The 24,968-nt window shown below is 37.8% G+C and overlaps 1 protein-coding gene across 2 annotated transcripts in view; it reads right to left on the reverse strand.

Annotated features, from left to right (window-relative positions):
* LOC116289007 (centrosomal protein of 290 kDa) overlaps positions 1-24,750 on the reverse strand; it is an 84,361-nt gene extending 59,611 nt beyond the window's left edge. For both annotated transcript variants that reach the window (XM_089030994.1, XM_089030993.1), the window contains exons 1-31: positions 24,552-24,750; positions 24,114-24,197; positions 22,816-22,870; positions 22,102-22,157; positions 21,402-21,467; positions 21,155-21,220; positions 20,968-21,021; positions 20,462-20,515; positions 19,939-20,037; positions 18,958-19,071; positions 18,450-18,518; positions 18,278-18,367; positions 17,716-17,838; positions 16,727-16,780; positions 16,189-16,252; positions 15,408-15,508; positions 14,549-14,620; positions 14,301-14,371; positions 13,508-13,700; positions 12,842-12,915; positions 12,546-12,663; positions 8,115-8,289; positions 6,216-6,358; positions 5,138-5,197; positions 4,556-4,660; positions 4,256-4,298; positions 3,435-3,541; positions 2,787-2,876; positions 2,226-2,354; positions 1,359-1,589; positions 522-695 (exon numbers count right to left, since the gene is read on the reverse strand). In XM_089030994.1, the coding sequence (XP_088887120.1) occupies positions 522-695; positions 1,359-1,589; positions 2,226-2,354; positions 2,787-2,876; positions 3,435-3,541; positions 4,256-4,298; positions 4,556-4,660; positions 5,138-5,197; positions 6,216-6,358; positions 8,115-8,289; positions 12,546-12,663; positions 12,842-12,915; positions 13,508-13,700; positions 14,301-14,371; positions 14,549-14,620; positions 15,408-15,508; positions 16,189-16,252; positions 16,727-16,780; positions 17,716-17,838; positions 18,278-18,367; positions 18,450-18,518; positions 18,958-19,071; positions 19,939-20,037; positions 20,462-20,515; positions 20,968-21,021; positions 21,155-21,220; positions 21,402-21,467; positions 22,102-22,157; positions 22,816-22,870; positions 24,114-24,197; positions 24,552-24,650 (3,033 nt within the window). In that variant the 5' untranslated portion in view covers positions 24,651-24,750. The remainder of the gene's footprint in view (positions 1-521; positions 696-1,358; positions 1,590-2,225; positions 2,355-2,786; positions 2,877-3,434; positions 3,542-4,255; positions 4,299-4,555; positions 4,661-5,137; positions 5,198-6,215; positions 6,359-8,114; positions 8,290-12,545; positions 12,664-12,841; positions 12,916-13,507; positions 13,701-14,300; positions 14,372-14,548; positions 14,621-15,407; positions 15,509-16,188; positions 16,253-16,726; positions 16,781-17,715; positions 17,839-18,277; positions 18,368-18,449; positions 18,519-18,957; positions 19,072-19,938; positions 20,038-20,461; positions 20,516-20,967; positions 21,022-21,154; positions 21,221-21,401; positions 21,468-22,101; positions 22,158-22,815; positions 22,871-24,113; positions 24,198-24,551) is intronic.
* Positions 24,751-24,968: the final 218 nt, after the last annotated feature.

The following is a 24,968-nucleotide window of genomic DNA, read 5'->3' on the forward strand; positions in this document are numbered from 1 at the left end:
TCTCGCCGCACTTTACAGTATTCAGTGTAAGAAGATATAACTAGCTAAAAACTAGTGTGAGCTGCGTCGGTGTTTCTAATGAAACAGTAATGATGAAAAGGTAAATTATACACCGTGAAAAGATGAAAAAACTTACTGACGTTTCGGACGCTAGTCCTTCGTCGGAGTAAAAGAGCAGAGTATTCAGTGTATATAAAAACATTTATAAGATAATTCTTATAGATCTCGCGCTTTTATTGGCTGGGGAGCACACAGCACGCGCGCGCACTTTCTATTTCGTCATTCGTATCCAAAATAACTCCTATTCTAATAGGTACTTTATAAATGAAATGCGGTTGTGAAGCAATTGGTGTTTGACAGGTCACTTAGGATGTATTGAGAAGCACTCCAGACACTTCTTTCGTGTTCTGTCAATTTCCCACGCTCTTTATAACTGCACGCCGCAAGCGCAAGCATTTTCTAATTCTTCGATATATATGTAAATAATGAGAAATTAAAATGTGAACAAAGTAAATACATACCTCGAGCGTTTCCACGATAGCAGAACGCGAGACGAGAGTGTTTTCTCTCTGCAACAAATCTCTGTACTTGGCTGTCAATTCATTGTATTGTTTGTTAGCGTTTTCTAAGTCTTTGCCTGACACGCTGTCATCCAAGGCTTGCTGGAGTGCATGGATCTTGTAGGTGGCCATTTCCTAAATATAAATCAAAGCCAAACATTAGTGTTAATGGACCCTGAAACAACCTCTGGGCTGATCTAAGTCAGGGCATGGCTAACTCACAGGTCGAACCCTGAAACACCCTCTGAGTGGCTTATCTAAGTCAGGGCATGACTAACTCACAGATCGAACCCTGAAACAACCTCTGGGCTGATCTAAGTCAGGGCATGGCTAACTCACAGATCGAACCCTGAAGCAACCTCTGGGCTGATCTAAGTCAGGGCATGGCTAACTCACAGATCGAACCCTGAAGCAACCTCTGGGCTGATCTAAGTCAGGGCATGGCTAACTCACAGATCGAACCCTGAAGCAACCTCTGGGCTGACCAATAATAGGTTAAGGCTAAGCCCCAGATCGAATTTAAATTTAGCGTGTTAAGTTTTGCATAGGAAGGAAAACCCGAGAACGAGAGAAAAAACCATCGAATCAAGGGAGAGTCCTGACAAACTCTACTCACATGTGATGAGTATACAGTGCACTAATGCTACACCACCCAAACGTATCTTTTCCACCCGTCAAAATTCCTTGGGACTAGATGCCATAAAGAGCGCAGAGCGATGGATAGTCATTCGCTAAAGTCTTACAATGACAACCGATTTTCATTGGTAGAAAAACGTTTTTTTGTTACACAGTTCTTACCTTATGTCTTTGCAGATAGCCCAGTCTCTCTGCAATTGCTTTTTCCATCTCAACAAACTCATTCTTCAGTTTCTTATTCTCTTTCCTCATACTTGCTTCCACTTCTTGCACTGCAGTGTATCGTCGAGACAGGCTTTTCTCGTTTACGCGTAGAACAGTGATCTTACGAGTCAACTCTGAAAGCCGCTTATTTTGCTGCTCAGGGTCACGTGACAGGGTGTCTAGTAAACGCTGTTATTGAAGAGATGATTCAAGGATTAGTTTTCTATAATACTACAATTTTCATAAACATGCGAACTGTGTGTTTCGAAGTTGCACGGTGAAATTTGGTTTTTCGCTGCCGCCAGTCAAAAATATGAAAGGTACCGACTGATTAGATTTGATTCCCTAGAGTATCATTTCTTTGTTTAACTGTTACACATGAGAAGACACATGAATATGGATACAACTCAAACAAAGAATATTATTCTTAAGAGAATGACATGTGGTCTGAAATGGGGAAAACATTACGCCCAAGGTAAAGAGGTCTATTACTCTGTCTTCTGATTTGCAACAGTTAAACAAAGAAATAATACTCTAGGGAATGACATGTGGTCTGAAATGGAAAAACATTACGCCCAAGGTAAAGAGGTCTATTACTCTGTCTTGTGATTTGCAACAGTTAAACAAAGAAATAATACTCTAGGGAATGACATGTGGTCTGAAATGGAAAAACATTGCGCCCAAGGTAAAGGTCTATTACTCTGTCTTCTGATTTGCAACTGTTAAACAAAGAAATGATACTCTAGGGAATGACATGCGGTCTGAAATGGGAAAACATTACTCACAAGGCCAAGAAGTCTATTTTTGATCATTCGCTGAACTAACCTCAAATTCTGTCAGCCTCGCTACGTCCTGTTCTCGTGCTAACTCTACGGCTTTCTTCTCCTCCTTTATCGCTTTGACTTCGTCTTCCCATTTCTGTTTCTCTTCGATATAGTCTTTGTAAAGAATTCCCTAGAAATATTTCAAAAATCGTAGAGTAGTGAGTATTAAGAGATTTGCTAAACGTGTTGTCTGGAGTGTCAAATGAGCCTTTGGTGAGGAAGACTCGGCAACGACTCGACTCTAAAAAATAAGGAATTGCAACTCCAGGTTAGACGGGGGAAACAGGTTTTACAACCCACTTAATAAGGAAAAAACTGTCCTTTTTACGAGGGTTAACACTTAATACACATAGCAAGTCCATAGCATGTGGCTAACAAACTTGTGGCTCTCCTTTCATTATCGAATTGGAATTTAGGAGATTTTTGGGGGGGGGGGGGGGGGGGGGGGAGAAAAACCGTAAGAAACCCGAAGGAAAACCCTTGAAGCACAAGAGAGAACCAACTAGAAATTCTGCTCACATACAATACCGAGCCCGGGGATCGAATTTTATTTCGTATTCACCTGTTGATGTATAATGACTGAAATCTTTCTTTTATAGGTCTCCAGATCTTTTTCCATCTTCTCGATCATTCCCTCTTTCAGCGACAATTCCTGACAGAGAGAAAACATAACGACGTTAACAAATCGTTGTGGACATCCAGTACATCAGATAAGGATGTGCCGTAGCTTGATTGTGCCGGTTTCGTGATTGCAACTACGCTTCTCCGAGTATCTCCGATGTTGGATGACTGGGGCCATAACTGGAAAGATTTCGTATGAAGACTCGAATGTTACGTTAGGGACGTGCCGTACCTTGATCGGAGCGGTGTCGTGATAGCAACTACGCTTCTCCGAACATCTCCGAAGTTGGATGACTGGGGCAATAACTTCACAGATTTCGTATGACTGTGAATAACTTACGGTACGGACAATTGAATTGACGTAAGTTGACAATTTTTTGGACTTATCCTTATTATTGCGCCACTTCTCAACTGTGTATAGCCATGAACAAACCCTCTGGGGGGAGGGGGTGCGTGCAACCCTTGGAACCCCCACTGGATCCGCCATTGTGCGCGCGCTGTAAGCCGTAACCGTGCTGTATCCCAGTCACAAGAAACTAACTCTAATTTACAACGCTCGCGTTTTTTATCTAATATTTTAGTAACACACCTGTAAAGTTTGGACCAGATGTTCATTGAGGCTGGCAATGATCTCTGAAGACGACGGTGTCATTCCTTCAGGGAGTGGAAGCGCCTGTAGCTTGACTACTCCTTCACCTATAACGATACAAAAGACGAGATCAAGTTACACTCTTGTTAGCTTTATTAAAATGGACCATTACATTTAGACTTGTGTGACCCCGACATTACAGCAATATTTTTATTGTTCTTAAAGTGCCTATCACCCTTCTGACAATATTCACAGTGTTGATTCTACATGGGGTAAGATGCTAACCAGAAAAAATGTCATAGTTTGAGTGCGGCTTCTTGAAGTTATAAAGGTTTTTCAATGCCATATGCTAATTCTGTGACGTATGAGGAGTAATCATTTAATATACAAAACATTACTGGCACACATAAATGAAATTTGAGATACGTCGTTGTTTTTCCCATTGCTCTTATAGAAATTATTCCAAGTTAGTTATCACGTAGAAGCCGGTGTGTTTCGAATTACAAGGAACAACAAATAACCATAAATGCCTCCTCATACGTTTAACTATGAATTTTTTTCGGGTTATTTAAAATCTTACCCCTTAAACGATGACATCGTTAGACATGGTTCATGGACATTCGCCAACATTCATCGGCACTACACATGCGCATTAACACTTTCTATACGCGTTTACGTCAAATTATTGGAAATGTTGGTGTCGTTTCTCATGCCTATCTTTCACGGCACAACGTGCCACCATTATGAAGACTGATAAAAGTCGGCTGTATTTTGGACGAGTGTCGGGACCGTTTGTAAGCGATTGATTTAAATACACTTACCTATTTCCTTTAAGACTTTGTTATCTTGTTGCAGTTGATCAATCTAGATAAATAAATAATTAGTTAGCCAATCACGCCACTTTTTTTCAAGGAAAATCCCGGTCCCAGTGATGAACCTTGGGGAAAACCAATGTTGGTGATTAAACATTGCCCATTTCCAGTGTCCTAAATCTTGGTACTAGGGACGAACCATGGAGAAATCCTTTAAATATCTATATATCAATATTTGAAGGAATAACTGGTGATTGCAGTCATATAAACAGTTCACATTAGCAAGACGTGGCTCAAAGAATGGGATACCTTTGTTTGTCTGTGTTCAACTTGAATCAATGCTTTTGCTGTCTCGTTCCTGGCATTCTGCAACTCATGCCTTAACTCTGCATTTCGTCCATTCAGTTGTTCGATCTGTAGAATATACGTCAAGAATATCAATGAAAGACTTTCACAAATCATTAAAATGCAGTCTGCATTCAGCACTTGGAAGGGAGGGGGGGGGGGGGGGGGGTTGAGGGGGGTTGGAGAGGAAGGGAAGGGAAAAGTTGGAATATGAAGCGCGGGGTAGGCCATATGTCCAAACGTTCGTCAGGCAAATACAATGATATTCCTTTTTATTTCTTCTTTCAAAGAGAATCAAAATAATTCGAAAATTTGCTCCACTGTCTTGTCGTTCTAAAGATTGATAATCAGTACCCTGGGTGGTTTATAACGACAAAGAAATCTTGGAGCGAGAAAGCGTCTGCGACCTAGAATAGTACATTTTGGAACCCAGAAAGGTTTAACGTTATCCCTTTCATCTGCTTTTAGTTTTGACCCTTTAATAATCGAGCATAAGGTTTCATTTATAAGTGAGTGCGCGAGAAAAGAGAATTGTTTTAGACAAACCTGTGCTTTTAGTTGCAGGTTAGTGTCGTACTGACCAACAGCATTACGAGATTCAATCATCTGCAAACGCAAAGTGTACAATCATTAGTGGATTCGCGTTTCAGATTTGCGCTATATCTGGTGGTGTCCCCCTCCTTTTTCTGTGCATCCAATCATGGCGGTAACACTAAAATGGCTTCCGTTACTCTATGAAACAATCATAAAGCATTAGTCTGAAAACCCCATATCATGTGAGAAGAGTCTTTAACACTAAAATGGCTTCCGCTACCCTATGAACCAATCATAAAGCACTAGTCTGAAAACCCCATATCATGTGAAAAGAGTCTGTAACACTAAAATGGCTTCCGCTACTCTATGGACCAATGATAAAACAATAGTCTGAAAAACCCATATCGTGTGAAAAGAGTCTGTAACACTAAAATGGCTTACGCTACTCTATGGACCAATGATAAAACAATAGTCTGAAAAACCCATATCGTGTGAAAAGAGTCTGTAACACTAAAATGGCTTACGCTACTCTATGGACCAATGATAAAACAATAGTCTGAAAAACCCATATCGTGTGAAAAGAGTCTGTAACACTAAAATGGCTTACGCTACTCTATGGACCAATGATAAAACAATAGTCTGAAAAACCCATATCGTGTGAAAAGAGTCTGTAACACTAAAATGGCTTACGCTACTCTATGGACCAATGATAAAGCACTAGTTTGAAAACCCCATATCATGTGAAAAGAGTCTGTAACACTAAAATGGCTTACGCTACTCTATGGACCAATGATAAAACAATAGTCTGAAAAACAAATATCACGTGAGAAGAGTCTGTTGGATCTCTCTCTTTAATCCGATAATTTTTTCTCTGTGTTCTGCGGCTTTCCTCCCTCCGCAAAGCCAAAACTAAATTCCGATTCAACCTACGGGTTAGCTATGCCTTAACATTGATCACCCAAGAAGTTGTTTCAGGGTATCGTAAAATCGTAAGGATGAGAAGAGGAAAGCATGAACACAAAGTTCAAAGCAAACATCGTAGGTTTTTCTATAGTATGGTACTCCCTCTGTGACTACGAGCCATACTTACAGCCATTAGTTTTTCTAGAGCTGGAACTTGAATTTTTAAAGGCTGTTGTTGCTGCTGCTGTTGTTCCTGCTGTTGTTGCTGCTGTTGTTGCTGCTGTTGTTCCTGCTGTTGTTCCTGCTGTTGTGGGTCTCTATTCATCGTGGCTTTAAATAAAATATAGTTCAATATCAGTATAAAATGTAAAAAAAAGTTCTTTAAATGAGCACTTGGATGAAAACGCCCCAATTTTTGAAAGTCCAAATAACTGAAGTATTTGAGGATAATATGACTCAATTACGATTATGTAAACCAGATTAGTGAAAATTTTAGCCTGTGAGCCACTTGCTGTTGAGAAATTTTGGTTTAAAAGCAAAAAGAACAATAGGGTTGAGTAAATTACTCACAATTTAGATGCTGAATAAAACTGATAATTTTCATACCCCACTTTTGACTGTCAAGAAATGTTGCTTGGCTACTATTGGGGCTATATAGATAGGTTTACCCAAGTTTAAATTCATTTCCAATTTTCATCGATTTTTATCCAAGTGCCCCTTTAATGAAGATAATAAGAAAATATCAAGATTGCAAGAAATAGAAAATGCGCGCGCGAGCAGTGTTTGAGTTTAATAAGTTTAATAATAAATTCACACACATCTTACAATTGAAGACGTAATATATACACTCAATTGAAGAATCGTTGTCGGGTACAGAAACATAGAACATAGAAGCTGAGACCGAAATGGCACATGGGAAGTACGTTAATTAGATGCATGCTGTGACCGGCGACCCGTGGAATCATCCACTGTTTTTAATACGCGTTTGGCATTCTAAACCGACTCCATGGATGGCGCAAATGAATAAATTATAATATAACTATGTCATTTCCCATGTGCCATTTCGTTCTCAGCTTCTATGTTTTGTTTCTGAACCCGACAACGATTCTTCAATTCAGAGTATATGAACAAGTTACATAATCATAATAGAAGTAAATATAAGAATATAATAATAGTTTGGAAAGTATAATATAAGTGGTTGTTGTTGAAAGAGTACAAACCTTCAAGTCAACAACACCCAATACAACACATCAAGGACGCAGGGAATGGCGACAGTCAAGGTTGCGTAAAACAAAAAAAGATTTCTGCTTTAACGCGAACAGCACTAGATTTTTACATTACGCCCGGAACAGTTTACTTTAGAATCAAAGCAAAAATGAATTCCAGTTGATTTGGAATCTAGTCGCGCAATGCACTGTTTGTCACAGCAAAAATGTCCAAGTATTTTCTATTATCATATGACCCGTATCTGCACGGGCGCGCGATCTTAAAAAAACCTTCGGGAAAATGGCATGAGCAGGGCTGTACGGCTTTGAGCGAGCTCGAAACCTGCGACCGTGTTGACATAATTTGCAACTTTTAAAATATATTTTTTATTTAGGTCGGAATATTGGCATGCATTGCTTGTGACAGCGAAAATTTCCAAGTATTTTCTATTATCTCATGTCAAAATATTTTCTACAACCAACAATGAAAATTACTTTTCTCAATTATACAGCTTCTCATTAATCCCATATAGGTAACTGTCCAATTATTTTCTTAATTGGACAGGTCTTGTTGATATGGGATTAATTAAGCAGTTATATAATTAATAGGTAATGGGATTTCATGCTCCCCAATCAAGAAATAATTAGACTCGAAAAATTCCTCATCCAATTTTGTCAGTCCTCGGAATTTTCCTCGTCCAATTATTTCTTAATTGGACAGCATGGAGTCCTATTACATATACTAATTTTTTTCTCCCGAGTTAAAGCTGTTGTTTATTGAGGCAAAAACCTGGAAATAGGAAATATGGAGCTACGGACAAAGTGTACGCTGATTGGCTAATACGTTCGGGCTGAGAAAAGAGAAATCAGTTGGTTTTTACCTGCATTCTGTTCTGCTGTTTCTCTTAACTGAGCAAGTATTTCCCGTAGACCAATCTCCAATTGTTTGTTCTCATCCTTCAGCTCTTTATTCTCAGCTTCGATTCTCTTCACTTCAGTCTTGATTTTATCGGATTCTTTATCCCTTTTCTCTATATCTTTCTCAAGTCTTTTGTTCTAAAATACAATGCAGTATCCAGAATCAACCAACCACAATTTTTAAAACCACCGATAATAGGCCTTTTGCATCAAATAGTCACGTGCTGATATATGACTTTGATAACGAATCAATTCAGCTCGAGGTCCCTTGAAGCAGTGGCGGATCCAGGGGGGTCGCAGGGGGTGCGCACCCCTCCCTGGTTCGACTTTGTGCCCCTACTTCAAAGATTTAACCAATACATAATTATGCTTTTTCCCTTTGATTCTAAGGGGCGCACCCCTCCCTGGGTTAACTATGTGCGCTGCACCCTCCCTGAACAAATTCCTGGATCCGCCCCTGTGAAGAAGGCTTTGCTGGATGGCAAACAAACTTTAATGTGCTTCGTATCTTGAAATCGAAAGTATCTTATAAGGGGAAAAAGTATCTTTGAAAAGGTTTTGGATACGACATTATTAATCCAGCAAAAAAATCTTTAAATAAAGGAAGCCCAAATTTTTTTGCCATCCAGTAACAACCACGTGACAATCGATTGCAAAAGGCCTATTGAATCAAAGCCGAAGTTTTGCGCTAACAATATGCACTTTTAAGATCGTCTATCAAGTTTATCAATGTAGACTGAAAAATTCAATTCGACTCGCGCGATTTTCGAAATTTTCAAAATGTTGCGAAAAAATGTTCAAAGGTAAATAAATAAATAAAATAAATAATAAATGGGATTTAACAGTGGCATTTCTACAGAGTAGCTATTCATCCACTGTAATTCTGATTGGAATCTAGAAGTTGATTTTTGCGGAGGGAGGAAAGCCGGAGAACCCGGAGAAAAACCCTCGAAGCACAGGAGAGAACCAACAAACAACTCTACTCACATGTGACACCGAGCTCAGCGGGACTCGAACCCGGGTCGCATTGGTGAGAGGCGAGCGCTCTCTGCTTCTCGGGGTCCAAAATTCCAAGGTCCAAAATTAAAGTGTATATCAAGGAAAAAATTTTATTATCAAAATCACTTATATGTGAACAGAGTAGTAGTATGGTTGCAGTACTTTTGGACGTGCACCTCTCTTTTTAGAGATATAAACATTAGAAATATCAATATGCAAATGAGATGACGTAAATTCAAGAATGGGTTACATTTTGAAGTGTAATTTACGACAAGTGTTCTAAAGTGAAATAACCTAAAAGTGTACAAAGCCATATATTTCAGTTATAAGGATGATTTGCAAATAATAAAAAAATTGTTTATTGTTTATAATGATTGTTTTATTTCTCTTATTGTTTATTCGAATCATGCAAATGTTTGTCGAACCACGCTATAGAATATAACGTTCACCCTCATGATTGTCCAAGCGCGTTATAGATTGTCAATGGTTATGCTAATAGCACTAATGAATTTTCACTTTTGGGTAAATGATTGTCCATAAATGCAATTGTTTGTCATTTTGGTTTAATTGAAGTTGAATTTCGCGCACAAGAAAATACAATTCGCGCATATGAATGTACAAACGCGCTATTGATTGTCCATTGATGCCTATGAATGTACACGCATATTCAATTGTCGTTATTGAAAGTTGATCCGCGCTAATGATGTTACTTGTGGTGTTGATGAAAGTACATTACACGTTATTGATACAACTATTGGCACAAATGAATGTACATTTTCTGTTAATGAACGGCAAAAGGTGTACGTCATCTCATTTGCATATTGATATTTCAGATGTTTATATCTCCTAATATCTCTTCAATTGGCGAATAAAACGGGTCAAAATCGAATAGATTCAATTAGCGAATAAAACGGGTCAAAATCGAATACATTCAATTATCGAATAAAACGGGTCAAAATCGAATAGATCCAATTATCGAATAAAACGGGTCAAAATCGAATAGATTCAATTATCGAATAAAACGGGTCAAAATCGAATGGATCCAATTATCGAATAAAACGGGTCCAAATCGAATAGATTCAATTATCGAATAAAACGGGTCCAAATCGAATGGATCCAATTATCGAATAAAACGGGTCAAAATCGAATAGATTCAATTAGCGAATAAAATGGGGCAAAATCGAATAGATTCAATTAGCGAATAACACGGGTCAAAATCGAATAGATCCAATTATCGAATAAAACGGGTCAAAATCGAATAGATTCAATTAGCGAATAAAACGGGTCCAAATCGAATACATTCAATTGGCGAATAAAACGGGTCAAAATCGAATAGATTCAATTAGCGAATAAAACGGGTCCAAATCGAATAGATTCAATTATCGAATAAAACGGGTCAAAATCGAATAGATTCAATTATCGAATAAAACGGGTCAAAATCGAATAGATTCAATTATCGAATAAAACGGGTCAAAATCGAATAGATTCAAGTATCGAATAAAACGGGTCAAAATCGAATAGATTCAATTATCGAATAAAACGGGTCAAAATCGAATACATTCAATTATCGAATAAAACGGGTCAAAATCGAATAGATTCAATTATCAAATAAAACGGGTCAAAATCGAATAGATTCAATTATCGAATAAAACGGGTCAAAATCGAATAGATTCCATTATCGAATAAAACGGGTCAGAATCGAATAGATTCAATTATCGAATAAAACGGGTCAAAATCGAATAGATTCAATTATCGAATAAAACGGGTCAAAATCGAATAGATTCAATTATCGAATAAAACGGGTCAAAATCGAATACATTCAATTATCGAATAAAACGGGGCAAAATCGAATACATTCAATTATCGAATAAAACGGGTCAAAATCGAATAGATTCAATTAGCGAATAAAACGGGTCAAAATCGAATAGATTCAATTAGCGAAGAAAACGGGTCAAAATCGAATAGATCCAATTATCGAATAACACGGGTCAAAATCGAATAGATTCAATTATCGAATAAAACGGGTCAAAATCGAATAGATTCAATTAGCGAATAAAACGGGTCCAAATCGAATAGATTTAATTATCGAATAAAACGGGTCCAAATCGAATAGATTTAGTTATCGAATAAAACGGGTCAAAATCGAATACATTCAATTATCGAATAAAACTAGTCAAAATCGAATAGATTTAGTTATCGAATAAAACGGGTCAAAATCGAATAGATTCAATTAGCGAATAAAACGGGTCAAAATCGAATAGATTCAATTATCGAATAAAACGGGTCAAAATCGAATAGATTCAATTATCGAATAAAACGGGTCAAAATCGAATAGATTCAATTATCGAATAAAACGGGTCAAAATCGAATAGATTCAATTATCGAATAAAACGAGTCAAAATCGAATAGATTTAGTTATCGAATAAAACGGGTCAAAATCGAATAGATTCACTTATCGAATAAAACGGAGCAAAATCGAATAGATTCAATTATCGAATAAAACGGGTCAAAATCGAATGGATCTATTTATCGAATAACACGGGTCAAAATCGAATAGATTCCATTATCGAATAAAACGGGTCAAAATCGAATAGATTCAATTATCGAATAAAACGGGTCAAAATCGAATGGATCTATTTATCGAATAACACGGGTCAAAATCGAATAGATTCCATTATCGAATAAAACGGGTCAAAATCGAATAGATTCAATTATCGAATAAAACGGGTCAAAATCGAATGGATCTATTTATCGAATAACACGGGTCAAAATCGAATAGATTGAATTATCGAATAACAAGGGTCAAAATCGAATACATTCAATTATCGAATAACAAGGGTCAAAATCGAATAGACCCAATTAGGGAATAAAAAGCACGCATCATTGCAAAAGCACATAGCAATACTATTGCTTTGAACACAAAATGAGTCGCGCATTCAGTGCAGTATTATTTCTTAGCAGCTCTCTCTCGCACGTAAGATAAGCACAACATGGTAGAAGTAGCAATCGAGGCATGTCTTTGCACGTTACTGATAATATTGCGCTCGCGCAAAGTGTGCAGTCTTCTTGTGCGCGTTAGTTTTAGTGCAGTTTTCGCATGACTGTGAAAAGTTCACGGCACGAACACGGCCGTGACACAGCAAGGGATACGCCAGACAAATAACATTGCACGAGAATTTACTCTCCATCCATAAAAACGGCGAGGACACGATCACGCCAAGGTCACGGCACTTTTAGACCAATCATATTGCGCGTGAAAAAAAATCAGGCAACTAAAATTCTAGAAAGTATCACGGTCACGGCACGTCACGCTTACGGCACCGAGCTTTTTACAGTCATACGAAAACTGCACTAACACATGTCGGTTCCTTTAGGTGATACACGTGATGCCTTACCCTAGTTCTGGCCTCTTCTGTGTCTGAGTCATCAATTATTCTCTTCCTAAAAACTACACGTTCGGGTTCATCTTCAACATCTGCAAGATCTTCAGCGGTAATTCCAAGCTCTACGGCTCTGAAAGATTATTTTAAAAAACTAACCATTCGTACTTTTCTTTTGAAGTTTTAAATTCTGGTTTCTTAAACTTCTTTGTGGGGCATTCACGCATGCACGAATGGCGTCATCGCAGTGCTCAGTTCACCAATACTGCACAGTCCTCGACCAATCAGAGCGCTATATTAGTAAGGATTACCTTGCTCCTCTGTGCATGGCTTGTTTTCTAAGCTGTTTCTTTAACTTTAACCGTTCATCCTCAAGCCGCTCGATCTATTGGAAGAAAAAAAAACAAGGCATGACACAACCATTACTAAAGACAAAGGAGAAGGGATATAGGAAATAGGTCATCCCCAGACAAAATGAACCTATCCTTCTCTAGGTTTCCTCCCTCCCTCTGTGAGTAAGCCGTGCCCTGACTTAGATTAGCCCAGAGGTTGTTTCAGGGTTCAATCTGTGAGTTAACCGTGCCCTGACTTAGATCAGCCCAGAGGTTGTTTCAGGGTTAGATCTGTGAGTTAGCCGTGCCCTGACTTAGATCAGCCCAGAGGTTGTTTCAGGGTTCGATCTGTGTGTTAGCCGTGCCCTGACTTAGATCAGCCCAGAGGTTGTTTCAGGGTTCGATCTGTGTGTTAGCCGTGCCCTGACTTAGATCAGCCCAGAGGTTGTTTCAGGGTTCGATCTGTGAGTTAGCCGTGCCCTGACTTAGATCAGCCCAGAGGTTGTTTCAGGGTTCGATCTGTGAGTTAGCCATGCCCTGACTTAGATCAGCCTGTAGATGTTTCAGGGATAGATAAACTTTAAAGTTTGAGGTTGATATAAAAAATACATGTAAAGACAACATTTTTAGTTTAATCTACTGTACCTCCTTGACTAACACCCTGTTCATGGCAGAAGCTTGTTCAGCTTTGACTTTCTTCTTCTGACGTATGTCTTCCATATCAAGCTTGTCCCTGGGGTCCATACCCAAGCGTTCTCTCAGTTCTTCATTTTCCATCTCTAGGTCATTTGCATACAAGTCTAGCTTGTTAACTTGGCTTGTTAGATTTTCAATATTTCTTTAGAGGAAAAAAGACTAGTGTCATAACAGGACTTTTTAGCTTGGGCGTAGTCTGTCATTCTCTTGAGAATAAGATACTTTGAGTTGTTTCAATATTTGCAAATCTTCTGATGCGCAGCCGTTAAACTAAGAAATGATACTCTAGGGAATGACACGTGGTCTGAAATGGGGAAAACATTACGCCCAAGGTAAAGAGGTCTATTGCTCTGTCTTCTGATTTGCAACTGTTAAACAAAGAAATGATACCCTAGGGAATGACACGTGGTCTGAAATGGGAAAACATTACGCTCTGCGCTCAAGCTAAAGAAGTATATTCGTGCTACAAAGATGACAAAAAATTGTTAGCAGTAAAACGATGGTCTCAATGAACTCATGAACGATTTGTATAATCCTCATTACTTATGTTAATTTGATGCATGTAAAGTCCAAAAGAAATAAATAAATAAATAAACGAACAAACAAATAAATAAACAAACAAACAAACAAATGAAGAAAGAAAGAAAGAAATAAACAAACAAACAAACAAATAAACAAATAAATGAATAAATAAATAAGTAAAATTTCCAATGGAAGTTGATAATGTGAATGATCGACATACTCGTCTCTGATGCGGATTTGTGCTTTGCTTTCCTTGATTTCCTGTACTGCTTCACTAAGGCCATACTCCCCCTGAATGAACAAATGGAAAATGAGCAGTAATTACGTTAGGGCAAGGGCAAGGGCAAATACAAAGAGGAAAAGGAAAAGGTCAACTGCATTGACGAAGACAACGACAAAGAGGAAAAGGAAAAGAGTATGAGATCAATACAGGAAGGATCCACAAGACTCGTGTACTGTATTCCCTACCTTTTCATACTGCATCATTCTTGCCATGAGGTCATTCAACTGTTTATCTTTTCTCTTAGCTGCTTCTTCAGCCTGGAACAAACCAGAAAACAACATATTCAAACAAAGAAAACCCACTTTACAGACACCTGTCTTTACAGTTGTTTTCAATAGGTTGCTATCAATAGACATCACTTCTGGTAATAGCTCTTTTTTGATGGCTTGTAGAATCCTGGAGGTTGTTTTGATCTCTTATTTTCTGGTTTGATGTCGTGAAAATAGTCAAATACAATAGTTTGAGGACTTATTTTGATATGTTTTGGCTTAACATCTGTGAGTTGCCCCCCAGTCAACCGCTTGTTGTACCCCCCAGTCAACTCCAAAAGTCAAGTGATTGATAGTAAGCAATAGCATGAGGATTATCATTGTTCAGGCTGAACCTGTTTGGACTTTGAGTCCTTTGTTAGCCTGTGTTAAGACATTAAATTGCATCACATTCAATCAGTTTCCAATCAGAGTTAATGGGGGCGGGATTAATCTTCAACTAGCAGCTGTTAAGTCAAAACATGTTAAAATAATTATTACTTTTCCTAAAGCCAAGTTTCATCAAATCAACATGTGAGTTGAGTGTTGTATGTTGTAAACATAGAATGTAGTGGTAGTGCGTGTGGAGGGAACCTCAAGGAAGAGCCCCGTGTGGGGAGTGGTGGTTGTAACATATTATCATTATTATTATTTCATATTAATTGCCCTCTAGTCAACTCCAAAAATTTATGTAATTGACAATAAGCAATTAATAAGTTTTAACTGTTATGCAAATTTTGGTGTACAGGTATGAGTGAAGCCTGCATGGTATTTGGTTGTTTGGTTCAGCATTTACCTGAGTTAACCGTTCTCTTTCTTGTGCTGACAGTATCTGTTCTCTTTTTAATGTTGAACCAAGTTCTGCTATCTTCTTCTGCTGATATGCTGAGGGAACACCTGTCATTCACAATAAACAATAATTTATTAGGACTTATTAGGCATCATCAATAGATTGAGAGGACTTATCAGGCCAAATAAAAAATAAGTGTGTTTCCTGTTGCGCGACCAACCCTAATTTTCTTGCCGATTTTTGCCGACCCTAATATTTTTTCATTCCCAAATGCACCACAGGGTTCCCAGTCAGCTCATTTCCACTGTCGTATCAGTAAAAAAAAACACTTATTTTTTTGTTTGGCCTCATAGGAAGGGTTATCATGGTTTTTTTTGGGGGGGGGGGAAGGAGCTTCAGGGCTCTTATATTTGAAGGTTTACAACATTTTGTAGTGTAACATACAAAAGAGCACTTAAGTGTAACATTTTATTTGGTCCATAAGGAAATTTCAGAGTGGATAATAGACAGAAAAAGTTAAAAGTTAAAATTAAACCCCTTTACTCCAATGATAAACTGTTTGGTTCCAAACTTACAGTGCTAAATGAAAAACGGTGGGCACCTAAAAATATTCCAGGAATGTTCTAGTCTTCTTTGGCCAATCAGAATTTACTTTCTCTGTTTAGTTTCCTTGTAATTCAGTTGTTGCATTCGACACACAAACACAGTCCCATGTAGTCGTTATTAGCTTACCAGCATTCTGATTGGTTGTATTTTCTATGGTATGGGATACAGGATAATATATTACCTTTCCCAGCCTGTGCCTTTACTTCCTCCACTTGTTCAGTGACCCCTTTCATTTCTACTGATGCCTGAAAACATAGTCAGACATGGATACATGAAGCTCTAAATATACACCAATCTAAACTAAATACAATACTTCATTTTTACAGTTCCATTCAGTGACCACGAATAATAGTTCCTAGCCGAGGCTGGAGTTACCACGCATGATAAACTGTAGTTTTGCTATGCGCGGAAACTCCAGCCTCGGCTAGGACCGGAAGTATTATTCCTCGTCACTGAATGGAACTGCAAAATAGAGTATTATTTTATTTACAGTATCTGTTAGTATAGGATATTACACTCTGTTGCACAAAGAAAAACATTGTTCACACGAACAATGCTAATTGCAAACGCAAGCATCGCTAATGTTTACATGCAAATGCAAATGCAAGCAAATTGAGCTACAGGTACACAAGCACAGTAGTGTTTCTTCACATCAAAAAAAATTTGGGCAACTGCAAAAGTCCAACTTGATCAACACCAGATATATATCTCGTACAAACCTTTTCAAGTTCTTGTCTTAGCATTTGTATTTGTTCATCTTTTTCCACCAAAGCCTAACAGATCAACAATTTGAAAAGATCAAATCACACTCCAGTCCAGCACTCTACTAGTTACCACACTCCAGTGTGGCTCATGGGAATGTTAACATTCCACGCAAGCAAATTAAACAAGTGTAGTACAGTGTACAGCCATACTGCGATGACTGCCTGTTGAATGATCGTGTGTTACATTCCTGTGAGTGTACTGTACATGTGAGATTGAAATGAGTTGAATTGAGATATAAGACGAATTTCTCTACAGCATAACATCATTTGAAAACCTCAATAAGTGCTAGAGCAACAATGACATTATCAGTACTGCCGATCTGGTCATCTCCCAGTGATAAAATAGGACCAAGACCAAGGGGTCAACCAGGACCATGGCAAATAGACCACCTTGGCTCAGGCATAATGTTTTTCCATTTCAGACCATGTGTCATTCCCTTGAGAATAAAATTCTTTGTTTGAGTTGTATCCATATTCATTTGTCTTCTCATGTGCAACCATTAAAAAATAAATGATACTCAAGGAAATGACATGTGGTCTGAAATCGGGAAAACATTACACTCAAGGTAAAAAGGTCTATTACTCTGTCTTCTGATTTACAACTGTTAAACAAAGAAATGATACTCTAGAGAATAACACATGGTCTAAATGGGAAAACATTACACTCAAGGTAGAGGTCTATTACTCTGTCTTCTGATTTACGACTGTTAAACAAAGAAAGGATACTCTAGGGAATGACATGTGGTCTGAAATGGGAAAACATTACGCCCAAGGTAAAGAGGTCTATTACTCTGTCTTCTGATTTACAACTGTTAAACAAAGGAATGATACTCTAGGGAATGACACGTGGTCTGAAATGGGAAAACACTACATCTGAGCTGAGAAGGTTTTTTGGCTCAAAGCCTGAAGATAATAATTTAATACTCTAGAGGTTTGTTTCGTACCTGTTGTAGCATGGCCATCGATGATCTATCAGAATCCATTTCCAGTCCAGTCACTCTTTGTCTTAGTTCGCTAATGATACCTTTGTACTGCTCTATCTCTGCCTCTTTTTTTGCCAGGACAGACTGTTAGTCAATGTGCAAATAATCAGTCCGTCAGTATGACAGACAGGAGGGAGGAATGGATTTACAAAGACTGGAAGAAAGGTAAACTGATAGATAGAGAAATGGATGGATGAAAAAAGCGAGGGAGGGAAGGATGAATGGACGGACGGGCGGACGGACAGCAGGGTTTGAAATAGCGGCCTGCCAATGGCCAAAGGTGAAAATAACGATACACTGCCAAATGAATAATAAAATGGCATACAAAATTTACTGGAATGACCTCCTTTTAGCATGCTCCTTTACTATGGCAGGCTACAATTTTTTTCTACTTCGAGCCCTAGACAGACGGACAGACAGACATATGGAGGATAGGGTGGATAGATGGATCATGAAATGACCAATGAACAAATAGATATGGTAGATGGGTTAACAGAAACCAGATGGTTAAACAATAACATACCTTCCATTCTTCTACTTTCAAATTGACAGCCATCATAATCTGGTCATCGGCATCAGTTTTCGTCGAGACCTGGACTCTCAGATCTTGAACCTTACAATGACAACAGTATGACACTTAAACAACAGACATATTTTACGTCAAATAGTTGGACAAAATAATTCCATCATCACACCTGTGCTCTCAGAGCATCTCTTTCTCTTCTCATTTCATCCAAGATCAGATCAGATTGCTGTAAGATTAACTTGAAAATCACAAAAAAATGTTAGTTCATCTCATTAGATTGCCTTGAAAATAAGGTAAAAAATATTATGTACTTATTGACTGAGTGGGAGGGCCATATGAGAAAATATTCGGCTTGAGGTGATGTCGTACGGACCAAGCGCAGCGAGGTCCATACAAATGACCGAGAGCCAAATTTTTTCCCTGACGTCCCGACCTAACTCAGACAATAAGCATTTTATCCTATGACCAGGCAATAAAAAAGATATTTCAAAAGTTACAAATTATGTCAATACAGTTGCAGGTTTCGAGCAGGACCATATGGATTCGTACGGCCCTGCTCGCTCAAAGCCGTACAGCCCTGCTAACACAATTTTCCCGAAGTTTTTTTCCAAGAGCGCGCGCCCACTTTCACGAAAGTTCATGCACTATTCACGTAATAGAACTATTCTGTAACCTACTTTCAGTTTAGTATATTCATCTGTCATTTTGTCCATTTCAGCTGCCGATTCCTGTAGTTCTTTTTTGACATTACGGAATTGTTCACCAAGAGCTTCATTCTCCTCCTGAAGAAGCTAGTGTGACAGAAAAGAAAATAAGTTGGTTAGTACAAAAGTTATCAAATTGCCGACGCTAAATATAATAGACATCACATCATATATCGATGATAATAAAGTTCTGCAATATTTGGAATTGTACCACTACAATAGCCCACTTTCGAGATGTGCTTCCCTTGTCACACACAAAGCTGTCGTTGTGAGGCTCCTTGCATAATGCTCAGTGATTCATGATGACATAAAAGAATTAATTTAATTTAGCACGTAGCCTCATACTGAAACCTTCGTGCATGACAAGCGAAGTATATCTCGGAAGTGGGCTATTAATCTGTAGTGCAATACGGGCAAACATGAAGAAACTTTTAAACAGAGCTTAAAATAACAGCTGGTCAGTTGCTGGCCATGATGACTGGACATACCTCACTAAGGATAACGGCTGATCATCAAACATGTCCAGCCCTAATAGACCCCTTTCGAATTCCAAATTACGGCTGTGTTTCTTGATTACAGACTCATTTGCACAGGGTTAGCCTTGAGTTTGTGCAGAATATTCACCTGTTCAATTCAAGGTCCGTCGAATTTCATATTGTTTGTTTTGTTGAAGTAGTGCATTCTTTACTTTTCTGTTGGTATTTGTGAATATTTAAACACTGATACGAGGCTAACCCTGTGCAAATCAGTCTGTAATCAAGGAACACAGCGGTAATTTGGAATTTGAAACTGGTCTATTAAAGCTTCTTCTGTCAAGTCTTTGCCTTGCAAGTCAACTTGACCAGTAATGTTGAGGCAGAAATGAACACAATGACCAGAGAGTACCGACCATAATAATTTCAATCCCTGTATACTAGTAAACCAATATTTACAGCAGCTATTTATATAAGATACCTTAATTTCATCCAAGTACTCAGACAACTCTTTGTTCTTCTTGGCAACTGTACTTTTTATGTCTCCATCTCCACCTCTTCGCATTGCCAGAGTCTCGCGCTGCACAAGGGAAAATACATAGAATAATGGCAATTAAATATTTCAAAAGTATAGTTTAATAAATAAGGAGTGTTTTACCACGAGGCATAGCCAAGTGGTCTTAGACCTGATAAGACACAATCTGCCAGTTTATTGAATGACTTCAATAACGGTTTAATGATGACATATCTACAGGGTAGCTCTACATTCATCAAACATGTCCAGCCCTAATTATTAGTGACATGCTCTTGTACTCCTTTGGTCCTTTATAAAGATTTCAAAATCTTTATATAAAGATATCCATGTTGAACTATTATCAGGTATAAAGACTCATGCACGTGATGGATTTGAAGGACCTGATAGGTCTAAATGCCCATTAATTATTTATGAATTTTTAAATAGTAATTAAAGTATTAGAAATAAATATAAAGAGGGCTAAACAAACCTGCTGTTCAATCTGTCTCTGTAAATCCCTGCCATCCATTCGTGATCTTTCAAGCTAAACATTAAGATTTAAGAATTGCAAATCAGGTAATTCTTAGGGAATTTAGATTAATTTTTATGAATTACAGTCAAGTTGCCTGAGAGCAGGGCCATAGCCACCGGTACGGTTGGTCTGGTTTCGACCGGACCAACTTTTGGGAAAAAAATATAAGAAAAATATTTCTAAAATGTAAAATGAAAAATGTAAGAAAAACCAAAAACCCTCGAAAACCGGACCAATCAGACATTTGTGGCTACGGTCCTGGAGAGTCAAGTCGCCCGAGAGTCAAGTCGCCCAGAGTTGTGGTCAAGTTAAGGAATTGTCAAACCAGTAACACATTGATAAAGTTAATTTAGTTTATTGAGCTTATAATCAGATGGATCTATACTGTAATCAGGGGGGTGGAGGTATAGCAAGGTGGTTACAGTAGGCATTCTACAGAATTCATGTCCAGCCTGGCCACTCACCTCTCGTTTTAGATTTCTGATATCTTTTTCCAACTCTCCTACTTTAACACTCAGCTGAAAGACAAAAGATAGATTCAAATGTCAATATGAGTGTTGGCGTATAATCAGAGCAAAGCATAACAGTACTCTAAAAACTATTAATCACTTGGTGAGTTTTTTGTTTACTACCACAGCAGAGTTGTACTACCTTGTCTGCTTTATCCTTTTCTTCATATAAAGCTTCATCTTTGTCATGTATATCTTGCTCCAAGATCTACAAAATTAACAAAAGGTGTTATCAAAATGATCGCGGATTAAATGAATGCATGCATAATAATGCAATTTCGCAATTGCAATTGGGATTGCAATTTTTAAATTTATACTTACTATCATAATACGTATCACCTAACCTACTGTATTATTTGGTTGTTTTATTTTTTAAACATTCAACTCACCCTATTTCTATTTGACAAGTGTTGGATTTCTCTCATAAAGTCATCTCCACCAGCCCCTGCGTGTCTCTACAGAATCAAAAATAACTCCATTTTTAGCTTCTCAAACTACTGTACACCTGAAGGCCATAGAACTTGACCAGGCAAGTTCCAATTCTGGCCGGACATTGTCGAGTGACTGGCATTAAATTTTAAGCCCTGGGGGAGGGGCTTATAACTTATAAACTGGGAATTTATGGCTGAGACAATATTTGCATTATCAGGTTATACAGGGTTCGTGCCGAGATAACCACTTAAAATTCAAGGACTATTCAAGGAGTATACAAGGACCCAAAAATGAATTTTCAAGGAGTATGTTCAGCTAACTATGCCAAGGTTTTACGCGGTGGTTGCACATGGCTGCCTTTCAGATTTTCCAATCTTTCTGACTAGATCTATTTCAGAACCATGCAAGAAATGATCAAAGCAAAAATTCAAGGAGTTTTCAAGAAGTTTTGATAAAATCATAAAATTCAAGAGCTTTTCAAGTTTCCTTGAAAACGTGAATTAAATTCAAGGAGTTTTCAAGGAGTTTAAGGAGTAGCACAAACCCTGCTTATAATTGTCAGAATCAAAAGAACTCATAATTAAAATTTTAAATCACCCTTTTTACAAGGTTATGTATTCATTTTTTAAAAAGTCATTTTGAAGAAGCATTACTTACACGGTATTGTTCTAGTTCTCTTTTGAGAAGCTCATTTTCATCAATGAGACTTTGATCTAAAAGATAAAAAGATCATCTTAAATGAAATAACATGGTGCGCAGACATACTGATAGAGCATTTTCACGTGACGTCACAGTGGCCATTATGGGGTACCGAAACAATACATTTTCTATCCTACGGGAATTGAACTCTATTTTTATGCAAATACTGAGCAGAAAGTTTCTATTGTTTATGGCTGCCTTCTCACGTGAGTGTAAACGCTCTATTGGATCTTTTAAGTCTCATTTATAAAAATTAATGCAGCAATTAAATCTTGCTTTCTGATTGGCCGAAATTACGTAGTTTATTAGAATACAAATAGTAATAATCTAATAATAATTAATCTAACTTATATTGTGCAATACTCAATACTGTGATTTTCTATTGCGCATTACAGTAAGCATGCTTGCATTAAATTACATTTCATCATTTGTATCCAAAAGGATGGCAAATATTATTTGTATTTTAAATTTAAAAAAATAAAGGTCTTGCTTAATGTGCCATGTGCAGTCATAAAGCACTTGGAGATTTACAGAACACTTCAGAAGTGTCGAGAAGACAATATCACAGAGTCTCAAGAAGCATGCATGTTCTGCAAATCCTGGTACTTAATATGCTTCATAACTGCACATACTGTAGAATGCATGCGCATTTTGTAAATTTTATTTACAAACCTTTCATTACTTTTGCAGCTTCCTCCTCTGCTATTTCAGCTTGCATATCCTTAATCTTAAAAAAGGGGGGATAAATAATGAAAAGATATGAAACGACCTCACATTAAATATAAACATATACAACTGGGAGCACTGCAAAATCAGAAATAGTCACAAAATAATTAATAACAGTCCAGGGTTGTCAATAAAATTTTTGGTAGGCGCTTAGGAAATTAAAATGGGCGGTAAATCGGAAATCACTGGAGCATGTAATCGAGGCATTTTTGTCACCAGTCTCACTCTTCTCACCAAAATTCAAGATGGAGGACAAGGATTGTCGCAGTTTCAATTGCGTTGCAGTTTTTGTAGTACAGCAACAAAGATTGGGTTAAAATTTATTTTAACGAACTTTAAAGAACTTTAATCAAAATTTACAATTACATTGGGAATTGGCTGAGTAGGCGGCAGAATTAGCAAGAGTAGACAGTGGAATCTGCCGGTTGCCAGCTTCTATTAAAAACCCTGACAGTCACGACGTGTGGCAATGGACTACAGTCAATCAAATAAAATCATTAGAGTACCTTCTCATAGTCCCCATGTACCTTTATGTACTCTAGCGATTTATTTCATTGACGGTAGTGTAATAATAATGATAATCTAATAATAATAATAGTAAATCCTTTATTTAACAAGGGTCGCAATACATGTAGCAAAAACTATGCTAATAAACCTGTGGCCCTCTAGTGATGTACATGTATTGCCTGATTTCCATGTCGTGACTGTTATCTCAATCAGCGCAGGCTAATGGTGTTGAGATTATGGGGGGAGAGGAGGGTGATGTTGTTTACTAAGGCTGCATTCATAATGTATGGCAGGGGGGGGGGCAGGTAAAATTTAGGGGGGATCGGAAAAATTAATGGGGGGGAGGGGTTGAAAATTTTTTTCAGAGAATTGGGGGGATGCAAAATTTTTAGAAGAATCTACGAGAGATTGCCCAGGGGAGATAGTTATTTTTTGGGGGACTTCAAGGGGGGGGGGGGGTGATTCTTTAGAATTTTTTTGTCATTTAAAGATTTCACCTGCCCCCACCCCCCCTCCTCTGCCATACATTATGAATGCAGCCTAAACATGTTTCCATGACATTTCATACAGAGGCAGGTGCTCTTGAAAATCTTTGCGTTTTCCAACAATGTCATGGACAAGAAAGACTTTGATTGACATTCATCAAATTTATATTTACATATTTTTGTGACAGCAAATCAAGAAGTACTTAGACTGCATCAATTATTCATTGACCAATAAGAATGAAAGATACTCACTTTCATACATGCCCTTGTGACTTCAAACAGCTTTAACATCTTAATAGGATCGCTAGCATCTGGAGAGGCCTCGTCAACTGAAGCCTAGAAAAAAGAGTTGTTTACTCTTATAATTTTTCTATTTTCGCTTCGAAAAATAATCATTACAAAAAGTTTCCAGCTTAAACCGAGACTAAAGATTGCAAGTACATTTTTATTTTAGTTAGTTTTTATTTCTAGAATCTGTTTCAGCAGGAAAAGGATCGCTTGGCAACGAGAATAAAATAAAACAGCGTCCATAGAAAAGTAGACAGAAATGACAAAAAAGAGCTTTAACGACAGCAAAAAGTAAAGACCGACCATAAAAGACAATAGCAGACACATATAACGCAATATTCATAAATATTTAGGCAATAAATAAGTAATATTAACTCAGTAAATAAGCTTAAACTTTCCTACCGCGTTCAGGATGTCGTACAGCTCGTCTGCTTCATCCAGATTATTAGGCAGTTGACTTAAATCTGTTTGGAGAATTCGATCCCAATCTAAAGCTCCCATATTGGTTCTGCTTCGGCTTAGCCTCTGTTTTTATACAATACTTATTTTAGCTTGAATATTTTGAGAAAAAACGTAGAAAATACTTGAAAACTTTGGCCTTTTCTGCCGCCATTTTTGAAAATGGTATTTTGAATGGGAACGAGGCTTACTAACCCAGATAAAAGAAGGGCGTTGATTGGTTAGTTGTACAACTAACCAATGAGAATGGGTTTTATATACGTTTTTTTCTATGAGTTTTCAGCTCCCTTCTTCTCCTCTTCTCTTCTATTTGTTTTATTTCTTTCATTTTATTTTAGGGCTTACGATACACCAGAACCA

This window comes from Actinia tenebrosa, unplaced genomic scaffold (assembly GCF_029948245.1).
Source record: "Actinia tenebrosa isolate PJP-AT-01 unplaced genomic scaffold, QUT_ActTen_1.0 PGA_scaffold16__25_contigs__length_10494907, whole genome shotgun sequence".
Classification (NCBI taxonomy): Eukaryota; Metazoa; Cnidaria; class Anthozoa; order Actiniaria; family Actiniidae; genus Actinia; species Actinia tenebrosa.